General features: G+C 38.4%; 1 protein-coding gene across 2 annotated transcripts in view; it reads right to left on the bottom strand.

Moving 5' to 3' along the window:
- Positions 1–27185, bottom strand: part of RDX (radixin) — an 87069-nt gene extending 59884 nt beyond the window's left edge. The window contains exons 1-4 of one of the 2 annotated variants that reach the window (XM_010595444.3): positions 27074–27185; positions 8927–9002; positions 2618–2701; positions 1524–1610 (exon numbers count right to left, since the gene is read on the bottom strand). In XM_010595444.3, coding sequence (XP_010593746.1) covers positions 1524–1610; positions 2618–2701; positions 8927–8938 — 183 coding nt within the window. In that variant the 5' untranslated portion in view covers positions 8939–9002; positions 27074–27185. The remainder of the gene's footprint in view (positions 1–1523; positions 1611–2617; positions 2702–8926; positions 9003–27073) is intronic. The other variant, XM_003415621.3, reaches the window with a different exon arrangement.
- Between the last annotated feature and the right edge of the window lie 808 nt (positions 27186–27993).

The following is a 27993-nucleotide window of genomic DNA, read 5'->3' on the forward strand; positions in this document are numbered from 1 at the left end:
TGACCTGATCCTGACCCTACTTACCTGCCAGCTTGCCTCACACACTCACCAAACCCAAGATGAAGCCTGCTTTTAGATCCTTGCATTCACGCTCAAGGAAAGTTGCTAGGAAACAGAACAATGACTAAAAAATTGTTGAGAGTCCAAACGAGCAACAATATTCATTAAGCTAAAAAGACCTTCGTTTACAATATGAAATACATATACATATAAAAAATATATACATAATCGAAGTATCAAACATTGTTTTTTACATAAGGTTTTTACATCTATGTTTTTTGCATAGATTCTCATTTAATTTTCCTAACAACCCTCTGAGGGAGTAATGTTATTATCTTCCTTACTGATGAGAAAAATTAAACAAAAAGAGTAAATAATTTGTCCGAGCTCAAACTACAGGTAGAGCTCTACTGCAGGCAATGTGGTTCCAGAGCCCACACTTTTAAACCACTATAAAAAAAACTGTTTCATTTTCCCTGTTATCTAAACCATTCTATGAATATTTTATTTCTCATATCTAATACCAAAAGGACCTAATTGCTGATTAGTTTTGGCTTCCACAATTTGCTCACTATGAGTAACGCTTTTTTTGCCGTGAAGTACAATAAATGCTAACTCCGTTCATTTTTTTTCATTCTATGTTTAGAATATAGAGAGACCATATGCTAAAGCAATCAACAGAAGTGGGTATTAGTTCACAAGGTAGAATACCTATATGCAGCTGCTTATAATTTTGCTTTAAAAATTTGCACACACACCCCAACGCCCCCCCCACAAAAAAAAAAGCTCTTCCAAAAAGACCTTATCAGAGCTTTGAAGTTCATTAATTACCTAATCAGGAGATTAAGTATACTATTTGTCAAGAGAAGAGACTACTTTCCAGGAAATTTATTTCATCAGGTTTTGGATCAGTAAGAGATGGAATGACATCTAATAAAACGAAAATATCTAATACATCATTTATTACTGTAATGGTAAAAATTCTCTCTTTAAGATCAAGTTAATCTGACCACAGACCTTTGCTTTCCTGCTCCTATGTGAGTCTGTTCTCTTCTAAGCCTCGCGCCACACAAGATGCATCACCTTCTCCTCTCTTTTGCAATCATCCCTTCTTATTCACTTGGCCTCTGGGTACCAAGCTCTTTCCTCTTTTTCTCAGTAAAACTTTATTACTTACAACAGTGGTTCTCAACCCTGATTTAGCATTAACTGGGGAGCTTTAAAAAAATACTGACAGTCTAGAGTAGGCCCCAGACAATTAAATCACAATCTCTGATTTCCAAAGTTTCCAAACTTTGCCCTTGTTATTTAAACTCCACAGGTGATTCTAATGTGCACTCAAGTTTGAGAAGGACAAGATCAAGAGCCCAAGTTCCTTAAGATGACATACATGAACCTACTATTCCAACCTCTGCCTAGCACACGATAAGCCTATAAGCTGCTATTAGATGTCTACCTACAGCCTACAAGTCCCCATGCCTTTGCTCCTTCTAGGATCTCCACACATTACACTACTTCCTTACCTGCCTAATTAATGCCTCTTCATGCTTTAAAGGTTCTGCTCCAAGATCACGTCTCCAAGGACTTTCCTCATTACCCTCCACCTTCACCTAGAGGAAATAAAATTATCCCTCCTCTGTATTCCCATAAAGGAGCCCTGGTGATGTAGTGCTTAAGCACCTGGCTGCTAACCTAAAGGTTGGCAATTCAAATCTACCAGCAGCTCCACAGAAAAAGATGTGGCAGTCTGTTTCCGTTAAGATTACAGACTTGGACACCCTACAGGGCAGTTCTACTCTGTCCTATAGGGTTGCTGTAAGTCATAAATGATTTAATGGCAGTGGGTTTGGTTTTCAGTTGGGTATTGCCATAAAGATCATCACAATCATACTATTACCTATGTACGCGTCTGCCCCTCCCTCTACTTTATGAGTTCACTGCAAAGGAGACCAATGCTTCATTTATCTTTGTAACTCCACAAAGATATGCCTGTCACGTAACAGACACCAAATGTTTGCTGAATGAGCAAATCATTATCTTCAAGGTGCTAGATCCAAGTTCCTATTCTACCCAAGCACTATTCCCTAAACACGCCAGCCTCCTGTGTCTGTTTTTTCTGCTACCAGCAATAACCACGTCCTAGTATTTCCAGTTATTAAAATTCTATCCATCCTTCAAGGTACAAATCAAAAAGCTCCTACCACACTGGCAGAGTGATAGTTACTGGTTCTAAATTCCTATGGCAGTTTACCTATAATCTTCCCCAGCAATGACACAGCCTGACTGGCACTGAAGTTATTTTTAATACTACCATCTTTACTAACAAGTAGATCCAAGGACGATGTAGAAGATACCTGTATCTCTTTCAGTTCCCATTACAATGACTTACATAGCAGATGTTATATAAACACCTGTTTAATAATTTTTTTTTTAAGTTCTATCCCACAAATTTAGGAATAACAAAGAATATCCTTACAGCTGCTGAAGATATCTAAATAGGTCCTGTGAAAAATTCCCAGTGCTACACTGTGGCATTATCACAAAGGTCTAGGAAAACAGAGAAAGAAGAACACAATAGCATTCACACTCTGGTACCCTTCGTGTGGTTAAATAATACCTGGTCAAAAAGTTGTTTGCCAGTTGTATTGGGCTGAATAGCAAATTCCAGCTCAGCGTCCATTGTAGTTACTCGTACGTTGATCTGTAATAAACACAAAAGGGATTATCAGTAAGAAACAGTGTACTTAAGTATTAGGCATGAGAAAATACTTCAATCTGACTTATAAACTGGCATAATATGCAAGCCATAAAGACCAACTCCAAAATTGTATCTAATATTTTTCTTATTAAGATTGATAAGACAATGCTCCCCAGAACTTCTGATGGCACAGGACAGGAACCATCCCCGAAGACAAATCATCAGGCATGAAAAGGACTGGTCAGCGGGAGGGAGAGAGATGCTGATGAAGAGTGAGCTAATTATATCAGGTGGACACTGGAGAGTGTGTTGGCAACTCTTGACTGGAGGGGGGATGGGAAGATAGAGAGAGAGGGAAGATGGCAAAATTGGCACGAAACGAGAGACTGAAAGGGCTGACTCAATAGGGGGAGAGCAAGTGGGAAAAGGGAGTAAGATGTATGTAAACCTACATGTGACAGACTGATTGGAATGGTAAATGTTCACTTGAAGCTTAATAAAAATTAATTAAAAAAAAAAGATTGATAAAAATTTGATTTTAATCACAGGAAATCTTAAATCTATTTGAAAAAAACAGAGGTTATGAAATTGTCTTGAAAAATATTTATTGACTACTTAACATATACTAGATGCTAGACCATAGGCTTTCCATGTTCTCATTTAGTCCTTGCAATTGTACTAGGAGATGTTATGTTCATTTCTAGAGAAACTGAAAGAGTTTCCATTACTTTTCAAGGAACGCACAGATATCAATGGGCAGAGCAGGTATTTAAACTGAGCTCTAACTCCAAATTCTCTGAATTCCATTCACTATCCCATATTTTTTTGACACAAAAGACAGACACTATGTTTTACTCACACTGCAGTGAATTATTCACTTTACAAAAAACATTCAACTATAGGCCATTATTTGCTAAACTGTTTTAAATAATTGTCCCCTGTGAACACCTCTGTAATTGGATACCTCATCAAAAACTTAACATCTTAACCAAAATCATTTTTATCCCAGACTAGCATCTTCACCTAGAGTTCACCATGATGTGGTCCAGAGCTGTCTTTTTAACTTTAACTGTAAACTAGACTTCTCGTTCCCCATGTTTATCTTACCCATTCTAATAACTACAGCTTCTGCACATGTTGTGGCTTCTACCTAGAATACCCTAATTAAAAAAAAAAAGTGTTTATAATTTTCTCTATAAAAATCATGTTAATCATCTGTTAGACATTTCTTCCCTATATCATTGTGGTTTGTAGCTACTGTACACAGAATGAAATTTCAGTCCCCAACCCAAAATTCTGACATTCATTCTAAAAGCATTTACAACTAAAGTTTATTAGTAAATTTCAAGCAAAAACCTGACATGAAATGATGTGAGGCTATCTGAGGAAATAATTTATCCCACTCATAATTAATATTCACATATTTATCTATAAAAATATTAATATTTTTGAGGTGATGCCCCAGAACATACTATAATGGCATATACACGTAATATACTGTATAACCAAGGACCCTAGGTGGTGCAAAAAGGAGCCTTGGTGCCAAAATGGTTAAAGCGCTTGGCTACTAATCAAAAGGTTGGTGGTTTCAACTTAGCAGCCAATTCCGGGGCGGGGGCGGGGGGGGGAGGAATGTGGCAGTCTGCTTCTACAAAGATTTACAGCCTTGGAGACCCTATGGTGAAGTTCTACCCTGTCCTTTAGGGTCACTGTGAGTCGGAATCAACTGCACAGCAGTGGGTTTGGTTTTGGTAGGTGGTGCAAATGGTTTGCACTCAGTTGTTAACCCAAAGGTCTTTCGCAGCAGTGCTATGAAAGAAAGGCCTGGCAATCTACTTCCATAAAGACTAAAAAAACGAAACCAAACCCACTGCCGTCGAATCGATTCCCCATAAAGACTACAACCACTGAAAACCCTATGGACTGCAGTTCTGTTCTGCAACATAAGGGTTCACCATGAGTCCCAACTGACTCAATGGCAACAAGTTTGGTTTACATTGCATATTCACCTTTTTAAAATCCAAAAAATTCTTAATTTTGAAACTTATCTATCTTTAAGCATTTCAATTATAGGACTGTGAACCTGATAATGTATTTTTCTTAAATGGTTTTCTGTTTTTGCTTTTGTATACGAATGCATTGGTTTTATACTAATGCTACTACCAGCTCCTTTGCCAACTGTTATAATGGGACCATTAATATAAACCAGAAGTAGGCAGGCTTTTTTGTAGGCAGGCTTTCTGTAAATATTCAAACAGTAAATATTCTAGTCCAATAGAATTATACTTGAGCGCATGCCTACTGAGCTACAGTACATTTTTCAATCTCTCCTGCGATTAGCTATGCCCATGAGACTAATTTCTCACCAACAAAACCTGAGCAGAGGTGATATAAGGCACTTCCGGGCCGAGGCATAAAATAGTGTGCTTCCCGATGCCCTATCTCCTCTTCCTGCTGGCTGGAGCTCAGACGTGGCAGTGACTCATCTTCACCTATACAAACCATAGTAATGCCCTAGGCAAGAGGTCCCCTAATTTGATGGTCTCAAGGTCCCTCTGCCCTCTTAAAAATTACTAAGCACACAAGAAATTTTTGTTCATGTGGGTTATATCTATCGATACTTACCACATCATGAATTAAAACTGAGAAAATTTAAAACGTATTTACTAATTCACTTAAATAGAATAATATACTATTTTGTTAACATAAAAGACATTATGAAAAATGCAAATATTACCCATAAATATAACGTTTAATGAAAAAGTGCTCTAAGTCAGCTTTAAGAGCCTTTTCATTTGATCCTAATAGTAATCATTTGAGGTATTCAAAACACTTTTAATCAAGTCAACTTTTTATTACAATCAAAGAAGTAGGTGTACACTTAAGGGGCAATGAGTTAACGGGGGAGGAACAATTCAGAAAAAAAAAGGGCAAGAATATAATCTATGTCACTGAATTGTACATGCAGCAACTATTGAATCAGTGTATGTTTTACTGTGTATATTCTCAACGACAAATAAAAAGTGAAAATAATAAAACTCACACACACACAAAAAAGTTTACAAAAGTTGTCATATGACCAATTTAACCATATCTACTTTTTTTTTTTTTTACTGTTTTGAACTGTGTCCCCCAAAAATATGTGTTGTAAATCCTAACCCCTATATCTGTGGTTATAATTCCATTTGGGAATGGGTTGTCTTTGCTATGTTAATGAGACAGGATTAACGTAAGGTATGTCTTAAGTCAGTCTCCTTTGAAATATAAAAGAGATTAAGCAAGCAAGCAAAAGATGCTGAGATGGGGGAAGACAGATGCTGAGTCACATGAAGATTTCCCAGGAGCAGAAGTTCAAAGAGACAAGGACCTTCCCCCAGAGCCAACAGAGACAGAAAGCCTTCCTCTAGATTCAAACTTCCAGCCCCCTGAACTGCGAGAGAACAAATTTCTGTTTGTTAAAGCCACCCATTTGTGGTTATTTCTATTACAGCAGCACTAGATAACTAACACATATACTACGTATAAAGCTGGGCCAAGAGGATGTGTAAGATACACAGACCGAATTAAATTTCTTCAAGCTTAGTGTTTCGGAAAAATAGACTTCTTTTTTATTCATGGTAGCGGGATGGCTAATTACATCCTTACCCAAAAAGTATAAAGAGGAAAAACTAAGCCATATGACTGACTATAAATATTCTGAAACATTTTCTTCCAGAATTTGTAATGCATTAGCAACAAATATTACTGATATCCAATTGTTTTCGATCCTTACTCTAAGGAACGCTAAATAAACACCTGCCACTCAATTATACTGGCAAACAGGTTTCCAAAGCAATTGTAAACTTCAGGATTCCCACCAGCAATGTACAGAGTCACAGCTGCTCCACATCCTCACGGACACTTGTTATTATCAGTCTTTTTAATGTTGGTCCTTGTGAGGGATATAAAGCGGTATCTCACTATAGTTTAAATCTGTATTTCCCTGATGACTAAAAATATTAAGAATCTTTTCATGTATTTATTGGCTATTAATATAACTTCTTTTTTAATGTAACTCTTTTGTGAAGTAGCTGTTCAAAGTTTTTGTACATTTTTTAAACTGGGTTGACTTACTGAGTTGTAAGAGAACTTTATATTGCAATTATTTTCATTTTTTATTGCTGTCTTTTCCCCCCTCATTGCCATGGAGTTGATTCTGACTCATAGTGACCCTACAGGACAGAGTAGAACTGCCCCACTGCCCCACCGGGGTCCCAAGGAGCAGCTGACCTTTTGGTTAGCAGCTTAGCTCTTCCAAACACTGCTCCACCAGGGCTCTTTTCAAAGAGCGGAAGGTCTTCATTTTGATGAAGTCTCATTTTTTTCTTAATGTTCCAAACTTTCTGTGTACTAAGAAATCTTTGCCTACCCCATGGCTGCAAAATTTTTTTCTAATGTTTTCTTCTAGAAGGTTTACAATTTGGGCTTTAGCATTTAGGTCTCTGATCCATTTAGAGTTAATTTTTGTGTAATTTATAAGAGAAGGTCCATGTTCATATTCAATGGGATAACCTGTTGTTCCAAAACCATTCGCTGAAGAGTTTAATTTCTCCATTAAACTTCAAGGCTCTCTTTTCATAAATCTAATGAATGTGTGTGTGTGGGTGGGTGTGTAGGTGTATTTCTGTTCCATTAATCCTTTTATCTATTCTTTCCCCAATATTACACTGTCTTATTTTTGTAACTTCATAGTAAGTATTAAAATCCAGGGGTGTTAAGTTCTCCACCTGTGTTCTTTTTAAATTTGCCTTAGCTATTCCATATAAATTTTAACATTTCCATATACATACTACAATTATCTGATCAGTTTTAATCAAAGAAGTCAGCTGAGATTCAACTGAGTGGGACGGCATTAAATCTACCAATAAATGTGGAGAGAACTGACATTTCAATATTCAATCTCTGATCTTTAAGCACTGTATATTTTTCCAAATATTTAGGTCTTTAGTTTCTCATAGCAAGTTTTCAGGGTACAGATCTTGTACAGCTTCTGCAAATTTTCTAAGTATTTTATGTCTTTGATGCTTTTACAAATGGAATTTTTCTACTTCATTTTTGAATTTTTGCTGCTAGTATATAAAGAATACAATTAATTTTTTTTTACACAGCCTGTGCCTGTTAACCTTGCTCAATTCAGTTATTAGTTCTACTACCTTGCTTTGTAGTTTCCTGAGGATTTTTGACATAATCAATCATATCACCACCAACAGAAAATTCTACTTCTTCCTTTCTGATTTTTATTCATTTTATCCATCTCTCCAACAATGCATACTTTATTACCAGCTGAGACTTTAAAGTAATTCCAAAGTGATATCCATGCCAGAAAATACCAGTAACTACAGCCAAATCGTTTTCTTAAAAGAGGTTATTGGCCAAAAGAAACACTGAAAAAATACTCCAGTTTTGTTAGATGAAAAAAAAGAAAGGACATTTACCCTAAGGCAATGGAAGTAAACCGTAATCTGGGAGAACCATATAATTATAAAACTAAGTAAAGTCATTAAACATATATTCTTTAAAAATCTAAGATTACATATAATTTCGGCGTAGATATCACCAGCATCAAAGCAAGAATTATGAGAAAATTAATAACACATTGATCCTTCTGATCTCACATTATCTCCTCCTGCTTAACAGTAACAGTTACCGTTTACTGAGCACTGAATGTTCATCTAATTCTCACCATACCACCCTGATTAAGGAGCTATATACGAGGAAATTAACAGCTGCTGAGCTTGATGTAATTTAACAAAGGTCACTTAGATTAAGTGGCAGAACCAGGATAACAACTAAGGCAGTCTGATCCCAGAACCCATGACTACAATGTGACCTTTTTTACTGGCCCACCTAATACTGTGTTCTGGCCACGTTAATCCAAAACAAAATTCAGATTATCCCAACAATTCTACCATAATATATATTTTTCTTACCATAATGTTTTGTCTTGTTTCAGAAAGAACTTTGTTGTTGCTGGGTGCCATCAAGTTGATTCCAACTCACAGCAACCCTACAGGACAGAGGAGAGCTGCCCTATAGGGTTTCCTAGGCTGTAATCTTTATGCTGGTGGGTTTGAACTACTGACTTTTTAATTAGCAGCCTAGTGCTTACCCAACGCACTGCCAGGGCTTCTTAAAAAGAACTTAGAGCTACTTTAAGTAAGTACTGTCAAAAGTAATAAATACACTTACTGGTTTCGGCATTTTGCTTCTCTTTTTGTTAACTTCTTTAAAAATTCTGCCCTTTTATAAATTCTGTTGTCACCTTCTGTTAAAAGAAAAGAAAGCATAACTGGTCTATCATCTTTTTATACAACGCATTTATTTTAACTACAATTTGTATATAAGATTAAAACATTTTAAAACATGCATTTAATACAGAGCACTCTTATACTACGTCAAGGTACTGTAACTTTCCTTAAGAAGATTAAAATCTATGGTTTAAAATACCACGCATCTCAAATAAGATATTGTAAAGCATACTGATTACCGATTAAAAGTTTTAATGTAATTACAGACAACATGTAGCAAGGACCCATGGTTGCTATGGACTCAAAATGCTGTCTCCCTCTAATTTGAGTCAGGTTCATCTTTAGACCCAGCCTGATACAGAGAGAGACAGTAAGGTGGGGATAGGTGGATTCAGATTCTAGAGAGCTGACATTAGGAAACCATTTCAACCTTTTTCTCTGCACTGCCAAGGACAAAAGGCAATTTTCATTAATGAAACATAAAAAAAAAAAATTATTTTTCTTCTTGAAAGTTTGAAGATTCAAACAGAAAAAAATGTAAGAGTAGCTTATTCACCTAAAGTGTATAAAACAGTCATATTTCTGTATACTAGCGCCTTGCATGCTACTTTTCTGCATGCTAGTGGCCTTCACTGATCAATTTAGAAATTGCTCTGAAGACAAATGTTAAATTCTATCTACTCCCCAAGACAAGAGAAGTAAACTTTAGTCCAAGAGAATCATCATGCTGTCTTAGGCTAAATATTCTTAGTAAGAAATGCCTAACAAAACTGTGGAATTTTCTTTACAAACCAATCAAAAGACCTAAAATTCTTACTCATTATTAGTTGTCAAGAAGAAATGATTAACGTTCCAATTTGAAAGCTACAGTGAGAAGTACTATATTAGTTACCTGTGCATCAGTTATCTAGGTATTATCTCTGCCAATAAACTTTATTAGAGTAGAATCAAATTAACATACAATTCTGTGCTTTAAAACTATACCATCATAGAGAAAAATAAAGTCCTGATACATACTACAACATGGATGAACCTTGAAAACATTATACTAGGTGAAATCAGTCAGTCACAAAAGGACAAATATTATATGAGTCCATTTATGTGAAATATTTAAGAATAGGCAAATGAACGTACAGGGATCAAAGTCTATTAGCAGTTTACGGGGGCGGAAGGGAAGAGGGTGGGAGAGTCATTACTTGGGGGCACAGAGCTTCTGTTAAGGGTGATGGGACAATCTGGAAACAGGTACTGGTGATGGTTGCACAACATGGTGAACCTGATGTCACTGAACTGACGATATAAAAAACTGCTGAGATGGCAAATCTGTTATTATATATTCACCACAATAAAAAATTTTTATGTAGATTAAACATTTCACAAACCTACTAAAAATACAGAATCGTACATATAAAATGGGTGAAATTTTACAGGATATAAATCATACCTCAATACCAATGAATCAGAATCAACTCGACAGCAAAAGTTGTTTAAAATTTTTTAAAAAATCAATTAAAGAAGTTGTAATTAACAAAACTGAAAAGTCTCCAAGTGCAAATAAAAATGATGCGTTGAAGTAAGGTTTTTTTCCCCTAAATTTTACTCTACCACATGCCAATAAGGGAACTTCCTCTTGAGATACTTATCTGACACACTCTGGGCTATAAAATTCAGTTGGAGATATTAAACACCTCATCTCTCAACTTGTTCCTAGCCTATTCCCTGTCTGTCTACACTATCTACTTTCATGAACCTAAATGTCCTTTAGTCCTATCTTCTACTTCTATCTTCTCTGCTTCATTCCGACAACGACTGTGTCAGTTAAGATTCTTATCACCTCAGGTCTTGCTTTAAACAGCCTCCAGGCTGACCTGCTTTACACATCACTTATAAGCTAATAAATCACAAATCTCTATTTCCAGACTTGCTTGGCCAAACATAACATGGTCAAAACATTTAAATCCCTTCTCCATCACCAAATGTGTTTTGGAAAGTCTTTGTAATTTATATGTTTCTAGAAAATAGTCCAATTTATGCAAATCCTCCAATTTAATAGCACGAAGTTATTCATAGTATTCTCTTATGATTTTTTAAATCTTACTACGTCTGACGTTATGATCCACCCCCTTTTCATTCCTAATACAGTTCATTTCAGCCTTTAGTTTGTCTTGGTTAATCTTGCCAAAAGTTTGCATATTTTATGTGATCTATTTATTTTCTTTTTTTATTACTTTCTGTTCTTATCCTTATTATTTCCCTTCTCCTTGCTTTGGCTTTGCTAAAGCTTTCTAATCCCTAGAACTGAAAGTTTACCTAAGTAATGTCCACTCTTTCTTCTTTTCTAATACATGCATTAAGGTCATAAGCTAAATGTGCCCAAATATAAGGCAACTCCCAATATAAAATGACCCTATTTTGTCAGAGAAATTTATTTTAAATAAACTGTTATCATTTGAATATGTAAAATAGTCAAGTGTGCATAACATTTGTTTATTAAGCATATCTGAATGTTAAAGACACACGGCCTATAAAATATCAATTCAGAAATACTGTTGGCTTTATCTCTCATTTCACAGAACACTTTTATTCAAACTCGTATAAATTAGATACAAATGTCTGAATCAAATTGTAGGCCACTTTCTGAATCACAGTTTTCTAGATTGTATAAGTTACTCCTAGAATCAGATTATATTATCACTAACAATTTATCCCAAGCTACAACTAATCATTGATATAAAATATGACAACTTTTTTTCCTCCATCTGTACTACAGGAATGTATTTTAACATCCACATTGTCACCACTGGACTTTTTCAGGTTTTTTTTTTTTTTTTTAAATCAGGTGAGCCCTATGAGCTTTCCAAACTTACATGAACTACAGGCATTTTAGGTCAATGTCCCTTTCTTAAACAGTACCTTTGTGCGAGAGAGAGAAATCTCCTTTTCTGGGGAATATTTTTTGAGAAAAAAACCTTGCCTTGTATTTGAAACTAAATCGTATTTCCAACTATTACTTTAATATAGTCTTACACAAGTTTTTACATGTAGTTCTTTCACTGTTGTTCAACTCTTTCAGTTTCTAGTCATGATTTCTAATCACTATTAAGAATTTTTTTAAGTTTTCTACTGAAATAGAGGCTTGAGGGGAGCAGAGTGCCGTCTTTTTATTTATTTCTTTAAGTTTACTGTACTATAGTCAAAGAATGTGCTATAGAGGACCGCTACTCATTTAAACTTCCTTTATTTTTCATACTTGGTCAGTTTAGTTTCTTTTAAGACTGTTTCAAGTAGAGATGAAAAAATGTATTTTCTACATTTGTGAAATTAGATTAAGCTAGACCAGGTTTTTAACATTTTGTTCATAGGCTCTATCATTACTCATTTTCGTCTACTTAATCAATTTGGGAGAAGTGTATTAAATTTTCCCAATTATGAATGTGGATGTTATTTTCTTCTTGTAAATTGTCAGTTTCTTATTTATGTTTTTTAGGCTATGCTACTAAGTGAGTACTACACTGTCCTATAGGGTCGCTATGAGTCAGAATAGACGCGATGGCAGTGGGTTTGGTTTTTTTTATTAGGTGAGTACAGGTTTAGAACTGTTTTATCTTCCCAGTTTAAAGTACTGTCTTTCATTAAATAATAATCGCATACAGAATTCTAAGCTGACCATTATTCTATCAGCATTTTGAAGATATTTCATTTTCTTCTGGCACCTGTTACTGCTGATGAGAAATCTGCTGTCAACCCAACTCATTTCTTTGAGGCAATCTGCCATTTCTCTCTCATTTCCTTTAAGAATTACTTTCTTTCATGTAGTTGAGATTTGCTTTTACTTATCTTGCTCAGGATTTAATAAGCTTCCTAAAAGACTCATGCTTTCCTTAAATTCTTAAAAAATTTTCACCACTGCCTCTTTACCATTCTAATTCAGAAATTCTTATTAGAAACATACTGGATATATTCTCTAATTCATGCCTACTTTTTCATACATTCCATCTCTTCATTTCTTTTGTGCAACATTCCTCCAATCACTAATTCCCTACAGTCATTTCTTATCTGCTGTTTACCTGTCCATTAGATGAAAATCTCAGTGATTCATTATTTCTAGAAATTCTGTTTTGGCTTTTGGGTTTTTTAAATAATGCCATGTTCTTCCATAATTTGTTCTGAATCCTCCTTTTATCCCTATATTTATTCTACAACTGTTTGAAATTATTCTATTTCCCAATTCATTATGGCTTGTTTCTTCATGGTATTTGTAATTTTAGATAGAACGCTCTTGTCCTTAACCACCCACCACTCACTCCAATGAGTCCTACAAGCCCCTAGTTGTATATGCAACCCTATGAAACATTTCAGATTTACTCCTACCAGAGTACTAGAAATTTTAATGGTTGCTAGAACAATTTTTAATTTATTGATTTAGGGTTCCCTTACCATATCAGACCCTACAGCCACACCCTTGGAGAAGTGTAGCAGATACTCATGTGAACTTCTTCATCTACTGATAATAACACTTACTAAACCACATGGCTAGTGTGCCATTCCTGCCTAACCTCTCAGCAGCAAGGAAGAAAAAAGAAGTAATTATATGCCAGATTCAACTGGCATACAAACTAAGGTAAAGCACTCAAATTATAGAAAAAGTATTTCTCAAAACATAGGCAGGTAAATATCAAGTATGTAGGCTTGCAGAATTTCTGATGTTATGTATTAATCAAATACAGAAACCAAATAAAAATAGGGTTTCTTTCTTTTCCCTTAAGAAATAATTTGTTCAAGTTTTCAATGTTAGAATTACTTCAAATTATATTCCATAGGAAAGGTTCCTTCAAGCAAAATACTCCATAAAAATTTTAACCTTAATAAAAGAGCTCTGCTAACATAAAAGAACAAATATACCAAAGGCCAGCAGATACAAAACCAGGGTGTCACACAAGCTAATTAAGCTTTCAAAATCTCCTACAAGCCTAACTGATCTACATGAATTGTTGGGAAGTGGAATATGAATTGTTGGGAAGTGGAGGGCCTAACAAAAGTCTTAGCAAATAAGGATACGATTCACTTCTAAATAAAGATCCTAAAAAATATGTATTTTCAGATATTTTTGTCTGAAGAATCAAGTCAGTCTTCACCCTATTTTATTTCAATTAATTATAAATTATCTGAGAAGAATAATGAGGCCCTACCTCCAGACTAATACAGAACCAGGATGAAAAGCCTGGGGATCTACTTACAACGATCCATCAGTGAAAACCCTATAGCTCACAATAATCAGATCCTGTGGAGAATGAGATCTTAGAAGCCAACTCAACATGATAGCTAACAACAACAATCTCCTTATTTACCAATCACACATAAGGCAATTACTTACAACACTACCTTGTATTGATAAGAGTATAGTTTTCAATGTTTGTTCTTATACGTTATTTAACTTTCTACTAACAATAAAAAACTGAATAGCCAAACTAATAAGTCTTTGGACTCCTAGAGTCCAGAGCTTTACCATACCAACCTGTGTTTCCCTTTTTGATATTAAAAAGTGCAAATAACTTCATTTATGGAAATTTACTCAAAGAAAATAGTAAACGTGTGCAATGAATAGTATACAAAGATTCTAAATATAGTGTTATTTATAAGTATTTATGTAATGTTGGGAGTTGAGCTAAGTGAATCATGGCACATCCACAGGCTCTGCTAGACTATAATACAGCCAACAAAAATGTTATAGAAAAGTATTAAGACGTGGCAAAATAGTCACAAACTATTAAGTGAAAAGTCAGATTATAAAACATACATAAAGTATATTTTTTAAACAGTGTATGAAGAAACAAGGCCAGAATGATAATACTCCAAAATATTAAGTCTCAAGGAATTTGAATGACTCTGTAAATTTCTAAAATGAAAACACAGAACTCTTGTAATAAGATAAACTAATTTCTTAATAAAAAAAAAATAATTTTGACTAAATAAACAGAAGTTGGAACTATACCTTCACCATACCATTTAATAAAATCTAAGTAGGTTAATCCATTTTTAAGAGACTAAAAAATAATTTTAGTTTTGGAGAAGAAACATAATATGACGAAGGATTTATAGGTTCTGATTAAAACAGATAAATGTATTTTAATCATAGGTAGAATAAAATAAATACCAAAATAAAATAGAACAGAAAAATATGCAACAGCCCTAACAAAAAGTTACTATGCAAAATAAATAATTACATAAAAGCATCGCTCAATCCCATTAAGTGGTTAAAGGAGAAACTCTGCACAAACAAATCTTATGTAAAAAATGCACACAATCACACTACTTATTAAATCTATAAATTAATATAACTTTAAGGTATAACTGATTATATACTCACTAAACTAGCAAAATAGCAATAATGGTACACACATCAGTGCTGATGACACTATGTAGACAAACATTTCTGGTACCAACATTTGGCCCCACGTTTCTAGAGAGTAAGCTGCCAACATATAACAAAAGCTACGAGGCTTTTTTAAATGAAAACTCAGCTTCTGGAATAAACCCTCAAGGAAATAAATATAAATCTGTACCAAGATATTCTCAGCAGCACTCTTTATAACAACCAATGTTTACAATCACAATTAAAGAAATGTTGAAGCTATGTGATAACGTGAAGACTATTACAGTTTTGTTTTTTTTTTTAAACAGTATGAGACAAACTGTGTCAACATTTACATTAAGAACAGGTAAAAATGCAGAATACGCAGCCACCCATTACATCCGTGTAAAAATACAGGTATAGTTACAAAGGATACTGGATATATGGAATTGAGCATTTAATATTAATCAGAGTCTTATTTTTGTTAAGTTCCTAATTTAAAAATATCAGATGACAATTTCAAAACCATATTTCACTACAAATCTTTGTTTACATATTAGTTTAGTGCCTTATATATGTAAGGACTCTGCCTTAAATTTTTTAAAAACAAAATTATATATAATTTTAATTAAAAATTAAGTTTTTTACCAATTTAGTGATTACTAAAAAAAAAAAAAAAAGAACATAATTGTAACCTCAGCGGAACAATTCTAGTATAATCCTTCTATGATTGTATTAGTTTGTTTTTTTTCTTGAAACTGGCCTACGTTAGAAGCAAAATAGACAATCTAATTTTTATTAAATTGAAAATAGCTAAATTTAAAAACAAACCTAGATATATAGTTATTAGATCCACTGGTGGATGTTACTATTTAAAACGTTAATAAAGACGCATGTCCTGGGGCTTAACCTATAATTAATCCATCTTGAAAACTAACCTTTTTTTCAGTGCCTTCCTTTCTTCTCTAAAAAAATTATATATATTACACTTCTGAAAGGTCACTGCCTTGAAAACTCTGTGTTCTACTCTGCGCACGTGGGGTTGCCAGGAGTTGGAACTGACTCAACGGCCACTAACAAAGCAATGTATGTAAAACATACGTAACGATAATCGACTCTTCTTCCCTCATAATACTAAGTGTTGAGAAAAAAAAATCACCCCCTCCTTCCCTCTTCCTAAATTCCTTGAAGTGGTCTCATCTGCCTCTTTTCCATACTGACACACACAGAAGCAAAGCGCATGCACCCAACAGCGGCAGCAGCTACACACCAGCCAAGGAGTCTTGAGATGTTGCCGGTATACACGTTTCCCATTTCCAGAAAATTATGTGCATTAAATATGTGCTAGAAACAGTGCCACATTTTAAAGACAAAACATTCATACAAAACATTGTCTTCTTTGTCCATTAACTCGGAGGGTGGCCCTAAAAACATGGAAAAACAGCCTTCTGCTTAACACAGTGAGCTCTATTGAACAAACACAAGGCTCTCCTGCTGGTCAGGTGGCAAAACAGGTATTGTTAGGTCTAGTCCATACTGGACCTACACTGACTGTTCCATAATTTATACCACGTTGCCTAAGTTTTTTAAGATAATCTTTTCCCCAAACCTGTATTTTTTTTTTTTTCTTTTGAGACTTAGTACCAATCTCTGAACACAACTGTGGTCTCCCTACAGATCAAAAATTTAGAAAAGAACTCTGCTAAACTTCTGGGGAAATGGGCAGAAGTATACCAAAGTGAAGAAGGGTAAAGCTGAGACGGTAACTCTGGCAGTCACCTCTACACAATAACAGCATCCAGCCAAAACCAAAAACCAAACCCAGTGCCACCGGGTCGATGCTGGCTCATGGCGACCCCACAGAACACAGCAGAGCCGCCCCACAGAGCTTCCAAGGAGCGCCTGGCGGATTCGAACTGCAGACCCTTTGGTTAGCAGCTGTAGCACCTAACCGCTCCGCCACCAGGGTTTCCGACAGCCGCCCTTCCCCCTCCATCGGTCCCTCTTGTGAAGTCTATAGATTCCTTCCTAGAAGAGTGTTTTCAAATGTTTAAAATAATGAAATTATAAAAGAAACCAATTATACTAAAACAATTATCAAAGTATAAAAACCACATTTATGATATAGTAACATACATGCTTCTTTATTAACGTTTTAAATAAAGTGGAACTGATAACTAAATACTATGTAATGATGAGTATAAATGTCATTTTGAGATCTCTGCAACAACTGTAATGTGTTATGAAAATATCTGCAATTGCTACTGGAAAGTATCTTTGGCTGTTCTAACACTACTGTGATTAGTTGGTTACACTCTTAAAGAAAGAAAATGTGTAAATAAAGACGTAATTTTTTTCTCCAACCAAGTTCACAGACCCTTTGAATTTTATCCACAGATCTAAGGGGTCTGTGGCTCTTCAGTTTAAAACCTCTGATATACAAAAACTATGCTTATTACATTTTTAGCTCAGTGTTAAATAATACTGAATACTGAACAGCCATAATACCCTTTTACCTATATACAGCATCAGGTTAAGCAAAGGGGACAGGAACTTTTAGCTCCATTCTGCAACTAAAGAAATAGGCCACATGTAAGGACCAGGCTAGTAAACGGAGGGAATATTTGCAGAATGCTCAATAGGCACTTTACCTACATTACCTCACCTTCTCAATAACTGTCCTTTCTCTCCTTGCCCGGGCATGGGAGTAGAAAAATAAATACATTTTCATTTGCAATTATAAACTTTAAAAGAATTTAGTTTTTTTTTTATAGCTTGAAATTAAATGCTAAAAGGTAAGAAAGCTAAATCCAGTCCAAACTCTTCATTAAGGAAGCATTAAAAAATTATATAAAACAAATTTAATAAATTATAAAAAATTCTATGTAATAAATGCTCAGAACTGGAAAAACAAAGATGGTTCATGTAAATCATCTCTGTGACAGGAAAGACGCGAACACTCAGCATGACGAGGAATTCTCACAAGTAACTCTATGCTATACGTGTTACAGAACACCACGTATTATGGTGGCTTATCTTCAGAACAAAACAGAGTCAATGTATTTCTTAAGTATCTTTAAAATCAGACAATAAATATTCTCATATGTAGTCAGTGAGGCTATATGGGAGCTCTCTTTTAAACATCATTAAACTTCTAATTTTCTAGACATTCAATTCCTGTTTTGAGAAACTACAGCAGTACCCAGCTAGAAACAGGGCCTCAAATGTTTGTTGATTTTGTTGGTGAATTAAGCTTACATATAATATGAACTTGAATTTTCTTGATTTATTATTGTCAAGGGCAGTTTTCCTTATTTTTTATGCTGTAAAATGACTAAGCTAATAAGCAACAGACTATGAAGACAGCAAACATGAACATAAAAAAATTCCTCCCAACTAGTGGATAATTCAGGTCTTTATCATCTCTATCCAAGACTATTTCAAATAAATCTCATTTGTCAATCAAATTTAAAAACCAGAGATGTTAAAAAAAATATATATATATATTATTCCAAATTCTCATGGAATCCAGACTTTCTGGAGCCATGAAGGCTGGATGAACTCCCAAAACTATTGTGCTGAGATAATTTAAGCCTTAGACTAAAAATACCCTGAACCCACTGCCGAAAACCAAACCCACTGCCGTCGAGTTGGTTCCGACTCATAGCAACCCCACAGGACAGAGTAGAACTGTCCAATACAGTTTCCAAGGAGCGCCTGGCGGATTCGAACTCCTGACTTCTTGGTCAGCAGCTGTAGCACTTAACCACTAGGCCACCAGGGTTTCCAAAATACCCTGAAGTCTTTTTAAAACCAAACAATAATTTAGGTTAACTAGTAAAGAATGTCTGCCTGAGCGTTATGCTCTTTTAAGATCTATCTATATGGGATTAACGAAACCCTGGTGGCATAGTAGTTAAGAGCTATGACTGCTAACCAAAAGGTTGGCAGTTCAAATCCACCATGCACTCCTTGGAAACTCTAAGAGGGCAGTTCTACTCTGTCCTATAGGGTAGCTATGACTCGGAATTGATTCAACAGCAACAGGTTTGGTTTTTTCTTTTTTAATATGGGATCAAAGTGACAAAGGCAACTCAAAACATTAGATAGGAACCTTAGGAGGCACTGAATTTGTGTTAATGAGGGAGGAACAACTCAGAAAAGGAGGATGAGAATGGCTGCACAGTGTCACTCATTGTACATGCAGAAACTGTTGAAGTGGTGTATGTTTTACTGTGTATATTCTCAACAACAACAAAATAAGTGATTAAAAAATTTTTTTAACAAGATAATTTGACAGATTTATTTCTAACTCCATCACTGCATGTTGCTTGTTGATGAGGTCTGAAATAGTAAGCCCTCTGTTGTTAGCTGCCATCGAGTCAGTCCCCAAGTCACAGGGATCCTATGAGTAAGCTATTTAGATATATACGCACACTAAATTCGCTTAATAGTCAAACTAAGTTTTCATAGTTTCTCTAAGACTAGAATCTAGAAATAGCTTAAATATCAAGAGTCCTCATGATAGCTAATAGTTAGTCTATCACACATACTTAAAGGCCAACAGTACGTTCTACACTCAATTAACCACAGCTAAGATTTCCTATACCCTCTGTTCCCCTGTTATTAAGGCCCCACAGCTAAGATTTCCTATACCCTCTGTTCCCCTGTTACTAAGGCCCGCTACACTCTACATTTTGTACCCTCTGTTCCCGTTATTAAGGCCCGCTACACTCTACATTTTGTACCCTCTGTTCCCCTGTTATTAAGGCCCGCTACACTCTACATTTTGTACCCTCTGTTCCCCTGTTATTAAGGCCCGCTACACTCTACATTTTGTACCCTCTGTTCCCCTGTTATTAAGGCCCGCTACACTCTACATTTTGTACCCTCTGTTCCCCTGTTATTAAGGCCCGCTATACTCTACATTTTGTACCCTCTGTTCCCCTGTTATTAAGGCCCGCTATACTCTACATTTTGTACCCTCTGTTCCCCTATTTATTAAGGTCCGCTACACTCTACATTTTTTTTTGTTCCCCTGTTCATTAAGGCCCACTATACTCTACATTTTGTACCCTCTGTTCCCCTGTTATTAAGGCCCACTACACTCTACATTTTGTACCCTCTGTTCCCCTGTTTATTAAGGACCGCTACACCCTACATTTTGTACCCTCTGTTCCCCTGTTTATTAAGGCCCGCTATACTCTACATTTTGTACCCTCTGTTCCCCTGTTATTAAGGCCCGCTACACTCTACATTTTGTACCCTCTGTTCCCCTGTTACTAAGGCCCGCTACACTCTACATTTTGTACCCTCTGTTCCCGTTTATTAAGGCCCGCTATACTCTACATTTTGTACCCTCTGTTCCCGTTATTAAGGCCCGCTACACTCTACATTTTGTACCCTCTGTTCCCCTGTTTATTAAGGCCCGCTATACTCTACATTTTGTACCCTCTGTTCCCGTTATTAAGGCCCGCTACACTCTACATTTTGTACCCTCTGTTCCCCTGTTATTAAGGCCCGCTACACTCTACATTTTGCACCCTCTGTTCCCCTGTTATTAAGGCCCGCTATACTCTACATTTTGTACCCTCTGTTCCCGTTATTAAGGCCCGCTGCACTCTACATTTTGTACCATTGTCAGAGCCAACACAATGGCAACTAACAATAAATGCCTTACTCGTGTGCTCCAATTATTCCCTGTGCTAGTAAGGATTTCTGGTTACAAGCGACACTCCGGTTCATGTACTGAGAGGATATCCGTTTACAGAAAATAAAAGACAGAACTCCCACATCACAAAAGACTCTGCTTAGAACACTGCTGCACTGAGTATTAACCTCAGTTTATACACACCACTACAGTAACACTTTACACACATTACCGTCTATAATACAGCATACCTACCTCCCCATTCGCTACAGGGTCGCTACGGGTTGGAATCGACTCGACGGCACTGGGCTTGGTTTTTGGTATCTCCCCACTACAGTGTCAATGTGAACTCCTCACTATCTTACTCATCTTTCTATCCTGAAATGCAAAGTACATGGCACACAACTGTAACTGTCTGAATGTAAGAATGATACCCTAAAGCAAGGGTCTAAAAACTTTTTCTGTAAAAGACCACAGATAGGTAGACATTTTAGGTTTTGTGCGTCATATAGTCTCTGTTGCAACTACTCTGCCGTTGCAGTAGGAAAGCAACCATAGGTAATATGTAAACAAATAAGCTGTGACGTGTTCAAATAAACCTTTATTTACAAAAACAGGTAGCAGGCTAGATTTGTTTGTCAAGCCTTAAAGTACTTAGCAGGTGTCAAAGTTTTTCATTCCATAAGTTAAACCTGATACCCAGGAAGATGTGAACTCAGGTATTCATGCTGAATTATGTGTGATTTATATCAGAACAATCTTGGATTTGATTTCGGATTGGGATAATAATGAACCCAAGGCATTTAGTATATAAGAAAAACGATCTAATGGGAACAGAGTTAAAAGGGCAATTTTATTACCTTTGCTAGTGATTAAGGTATGGGATATGCCTCAATCTTGGCCAAAGAGACTGGAAAGACATCTGCAGGCAGGGGGCGGGGGGGTGACAGTTCTGGAAAAGAGACAGTCCCCCTTATTCCTTTAGATATTTCTGTGTTAAGATGGGATGTTAGTCCTGCTGCAGCCATATTGGGATAAGGGGAAACCAACCTTAGAGCAAGGCAAACAGGGAGGACCGTAGAGCAGAGAAAGTTAGAAAGAGTCCTTGATGCCATTATTGAGCCACTCTTGAGCCTGTGGACTTCGTTATGTAAGATGATAAATTTCATTACTGTTTAAGTCAGTCTGAGGATTTTGTTATTTGCACCCAAAAGCATCTTAAATGATCTAAGCATTCAGAAGAAATGACTGCTCATTTCACAATTTTAACTTCAAGTTTTCAAGTATCAATAAAAGGAAGTATGTGAGGTCCTGAAAGCCCTCAGGTATTACCTAAAACCGAAAGAAAAAATTGTCTAGAAGTATTCAACTTTATAAACTCTATAGTCTTGGAGAAAATAGTAAACAATGCAGTACCTACTTATTTAAAACATCCTTTCAACATTTTTTTTCTCTAAATCAGGGGTTGGCCATTTTTTTTTTGGTAAAGTGCCAGAGAGTAAATACTTCAGGTTTTGCAGGCTATATAGTTGCCACTCAACTCTGCCACTATGGTTGGAAAGCAGCCACAGACAAAATGTAAAGAAAGGAATGGGCATGTCTGTGTTCCAGTAAAACTTGACTTACCAAAAAGAGGCAAGCAGGCTGGGTTTGACCCATGCTCTAAACGGTTAACAGTAAAGAGAGTATCTTTCATAAACCAATTTTACTAGGGCTCAAAGTAGTTTATTTCAAATGTACATGTTATGTAGAAAAAAAAAAAGTAACTAGCATTTCTTGAAGATTCTATTCATATACATCAGACCACTGGATATAAAAAAAGTCTAGTTACCTTGTTTATACACATAACTAACCTCTATAAAATTTAGAATTATACTGTTAAAAGGTCTCTGGTAATACAGCAGGAAATAAATTCCTCATATGCAAATTTATAATATCTAACTATTAATATATCTAATCATTTTAAATTACTACATTTGTAAGGATTTCTGTTCATACTGGCTATGGGTTTTTGGGATTCAAGAAGAAGAAAAAAAAGTCCTACACAATCCCTAACCTAAATGAACCCGTCTCTCCCAAGGAGCGGAAACTAGAGTTCACTATTAGATGGAATTAAGAAACAAAGAACTAAATTATATGGACATTTTCCTTCCTAACAGTTCCCAGGTACAAAAATACTCATATGAATACTTCACTACCAAATATCATAACCCCTTTTTAAAGGACACCATTTTTCACTGTCAAATATATACTATATGCTATAAAGGAAAAAAGGTAAACTTTCAGTCATTAATCAAGAAAATCTGCATACGTGCATATACACGCTTTTGAGAATTAGTATAGAAAATTCTATTGTAATTGCATTTAAATGATGAAAATCTGAGAAATACTATTTACTTCATGTTTAAAACAACTAATAAATACTTTGAATGTCTGGTACAAAATAATCTTATTTCGGGGAGGGGGGCAGTAGTGGTTCAGTATAGAATTCTCCCCTTCCATTTGGGAGACCTGGGTTCCATTCCTACCACTTGTCTGTCAGTGGAGGTTTTCCTGTTGCTGTGATACTGAACGGGTTTCAGTACAGCTTCCAGACTAACACAAACTAGGAAGAAAGGCTTGGTGGTCTACGTCCAAAAAATCAGCCAGTGAAAACCCTATGGATCACAACGGTCCATCCCATTGTGCACGAGGTCACCGTCAGGGGCAACTCAACCACGGCTAGCAATAACAACCTTATTGTAACAGACTTTAAAACTAAAATCACATATAAGAGATACAAAGTATGATGTTTATCCTTGGGTAAGTATTGACGTTTTCTATACACAAGGAATTACTAACACCAGTTCTCTATGGGAAACAGTACTGGGAAGGCAGTCTGGAGCGTTCTGGGCAAGGAGTGCTTTTTTCACCTTACATCCTTCTGGGTTTTTAACTTTGCCACAAAATGTATCATTTTTATTATTTTTTAAAAAACGGTTTAAAATATATATTGAATACAAATTAATATTAAATATACAAGGAGCTAATATGAATGTGTAATATGAATAGGAAAAGCAGGACGTCTCTGGAAGAGACCAGAAGTTGAGGAATGCTCTGGGGTCAACTGGCCACCTCTACCACCAAGAGGAGACCATATCCGGGCTGCAGAGTCGGGGAAGTTCTCAGACTTAAAACAGCCTTGTAAAGGTGGAGTCTAAGGCAACTCAGCCCAACTCCACTGAATCCTGTACCCCACAGGTATTATCAGGGTAGTTAAGTAGTTCTTGGTCTGCAGGGTTCCAAGTCATCCAAGAAAGGGTGACTTCCTTGACTTTCCAGATTCAGAGCAGTAACATGAAATTATACTAGCGATACATACCCTGCCAGGTATGTCCCACCAGTACAGCTCAGTTCAGTCTTCACGACTTGCACAAAACATTTTTTTAGGCTTTGGCGGCATATGGGCAAGAGTGGTAAGAACTGCCTCTACCTTTAAATGGTGTTAAGTTAAACGGTGTTAAATTAAAATGCATTATGTTAAAAGTTGCTGAAAAAACAAGATTCCTACCATCATTTCACATTTCAGACAATACATTAGACTACATAAATTATAAATATAGCGAACTGAAAATACACAAACTTTCATTATAACAGTCTGCCAAAGATAAACATAAAATTCAATTCTGCTTTTGGGAATGGTGAAGCAATAAACTAATCACCCTGATGCCCCATGCCTTGGACTACTAAGAGCTAGAGAGTGAAAGAAGAGCAAAATCTGTCATTTCTTCCTACCACAGGAAAGAGACTAATCAACTTCCAGTTAAGTACATGGACACAATTCCCAAAAGAAAGGACAGGCTCAAGGTACCTCCCACACACCTAAATTAATCACATTCATTCTACAAATATTTGAGTCTCTCCTACATGCTATTCCAAGTGTGGGGATCAAGGAGTAAACAAAACAATGTATAACCCACAAGGGCAAGAATTTAAGCGTTTTAAATGCCATGATCAAATTATGTCTCATTTAAACAAAGCTAAGGAATTACTACATACATCTATTCATTTCTTACTAATATCAACTCTTTATTAAGCTCCATCCTATATACAGAAAAAAAACTAAGAAACAAGAATCAATACAATCCTTTTTACAGCATACTGTTAACTTCAAAAGCTGTGTTCTACATTTTCATATTTGAGCTAAATTATTAGTTTCTCGAAGTTAAAGCACACCAGTGAAAGCAACGGAATCCTGGAGGTAAAAAAACCCTGCAACCCTGAATATTAATTTATCTTCTCAAATCTAATAATGCCACTTTAGCAAACAGATTAAGCCATTATTTATCCAACAAAATGAACGGGGCAATTGTTTACTCAGAGCTCTGTCAGTCGTATGAAAGAGTATTTAGTGTTCTAAAAAAAGTATGCTTCGTAAACAACAGATTGCCAAGTCTATGTCAAAATACTCGTTTATCAAATAAACCGTTATTACCTTAGACTTTTTCATGTTCATCATGCCAGTCTTAGGGCCACAGGGCTGCCACTGAGCACCTCATTAAAATGACGTCCACGAAATCTCAAGTGTATTTTAAAACATATTTTTGATGAAGCTGACTTTTAAAACATTTCCAACCTCTCCCGTTAAGGAAAGAAACACCAAACATTCGGAACGTTTCAAGTAACACGACAAACCCGTACGGGACGTGATGCATTCTACTTGAAGTAATGTAATGCCCTGAAGTTGGCCCAGGAATTGAGTTGGGGTCCCTTGAAGGGATCTGAGCTGTCAGCCCCGGGCTGGCTAAGGCTGGAAGGCTCCGAAGGGATCTGAGCTGTCAGCCCCGGGCTGGCTAAGGCTGGAAGGCTCCGAAGGGATCTGAGCTGTCAGCCCCGGGCTGGCTAAGGCTGGAAGGCTCCGAAGGGATCTGAGCTGTCAGCCCCGGGCTGGCTAAGGCTGGAAGGCTCCGAAGGGATCTGAGCTGTCAGCCCCGGGCTGGCTAAGGCTGGAAGGCTCCGAAGGGATCTGAGCTGTCAGCCCCGGGCTGGCTAAGGCTGGAAGGCTCCAAGATGGGCCGCGGCCGCAGCCGCAGCCGCAGCAGGTAGGGCGGCGGCGGCCTGGGACGCGCGGCCTTCACAGCGCGGGAGCGCTCTGCGCCCCAAACCCTGTAACGCAACATCCCCTTCACGCTTTCTAGTAACTCTACACCCTTACTTCCACACTGGGGACCAGGGAAGAGTAAGTTCTAATAACTTCTTCCCTACACTGCAAAACGTAATCCTTCCTACACTTACTGTTTGTATTCTACAAACCAGCCTAGAGGGACATGCGAGCCCGAGGCCGACAGCCGGCGCCGGACCCCGACACTCTGGGACGGGGAGACGCACGCCGGCGCCGGAGGCCGACCCCGCGCCCGGAGCACAGAGAAACGCCCGGCTGCAGGCAGACTCTGGCTCGAACCCGGCACGTCTGGGACGGGGAGACGCACGCCGGCGCCGGAGGCCGACCCCGCGCCCGAGCAGAGAAACGCCCGGCTGCAGGCAGACTCTGGCTCGAACCCGGCACGTCTGGGACGGGGAGACGCACGCCGGCGCCGGAGGCCGACTCCGCGCCCGAGCAGAGAAACGCCCGGCTGCAGGCAGACTCTGGCTCGAACCCGGCACGTCTGGGACGGGGAGACGCACGCCGGCGCCGGAGGCCGACCCCGCGCCCGAGCAGAGAAACGCCCGGCTGCAGGCAGACTCTGGCTCGAACCCGGCACGTCTGGGACGGGGAGACGCACGCCGGCGCCGGAGGCCGACCCCGCGCCGGAGCAGAGAAACGCCCGGCTGCAGGCAGACTCTGGCTCGCACCCGGCACGTCTGGGCCGCGGCCCTGCCACGACTCGGGCAGGGCCTCGTGGCTCTCGCTGGACTCAGGAGCGGCCCGGCCCGGCCGTTACGGCCGCGGGGCCCGAGCTGACGGGGCGCGAGGCCCTCGAGGCGCCGCCGCCGCCACCGCCGGGCAGCGCGGTCCCCCGCAACTTGGGGCGGCCACCTCGGCGTCTCGGCCAGAGCCCGGGAGCGGGGAGCGGGGAGCGGGGGAAGGGAGGGCAGCGGCGGCTTACCCCGAGACCAGGTGACACCTTCCGCCCAGGCGTGTGGCTGGGGCGCTGGGGCGCGGCACCCGGCGTCGCGGTCGCGGAGGGAGAGAGAGGCGGCGGCGGGAGCCCCGGGCCGCCGGACACGAGAAGCGCCGCCGCTACCGCAGACAGCTCCGCAATATGGCCGCCCGGCGACTCCTCGGGGGGAAGGCGGGGCTGCCCCGTGCCCCCCGCCTCCCCCTGCCGCGGCCGGAGCGCCAACGTCGCCGCCACAGCCGCCGCCACAGCCGCGGGAGCCGCCCCGCCGCGCCCGCCCGCCCCGCGCACCAGCAGCCGGCCGCCTCACGCTGGGCGTCGCCCGGGGGTCGCCGTCCCGGCGGCAGGGAAGCGCGGGGGACGAGGCGGCGGATCCGAGAAGCCTCAAGGGAAATGGGGCGGACGGGGTGGAAGGAGAAACCCTTTCCAGAGAGGACTGGGCTGGAGAATAGCCTGCTGTGAAGGGAAGAGGAGCCGCCTAGCCGAAAGCGCGGAGTGCATCGCCTCCCCCCACGAGTGGAAACTTAAAACGCCCGCTGGGGCCCGAAAACTCACGGAGGGTGCTTCCGCCGCCCCCGAGGAGGAGGTCTTCCCAGAGGAAATCGGGAAACAGACCGAGCGTGTGACTTGGCTGTTGAGCTTGAAAATCCTGGAGTAGAAGAGAGAAACGGGCCTACCTTAGAGGAAATTACATTTGAAACAACAAACGTTTATTTTGGCTTCTTTTACCCCACTTGAAAAACTTGGTTTTTCAGGGGTAGTATTTAAATTCCACCAAAACCACGATAGATATGGCCCCAATCGAAAGTGCAAATCTCGCGTTATGAACAATGACTTTCTTTAGCAATTGGAAGTAGAAAATGTTTAAGTGGGATTCCGAAGAGCAACCAAACCTAAATTATCCTAGA

Source organism: Loxodonta africana, chromosome 7 (genome assembly GCF_030014295.1).
Source record: "Loxodonta africana isolate mLoxAfr1 chromosome 7, mLoxAfr1.hap2, whole genome shotgun sequence".
NCBI classification, from domain to species: Eukaryota; Metazoa; Chordata; class Mammalia; order Proboscidea; family Elephantidae; genus Loxodonta; species Loxodonta africana.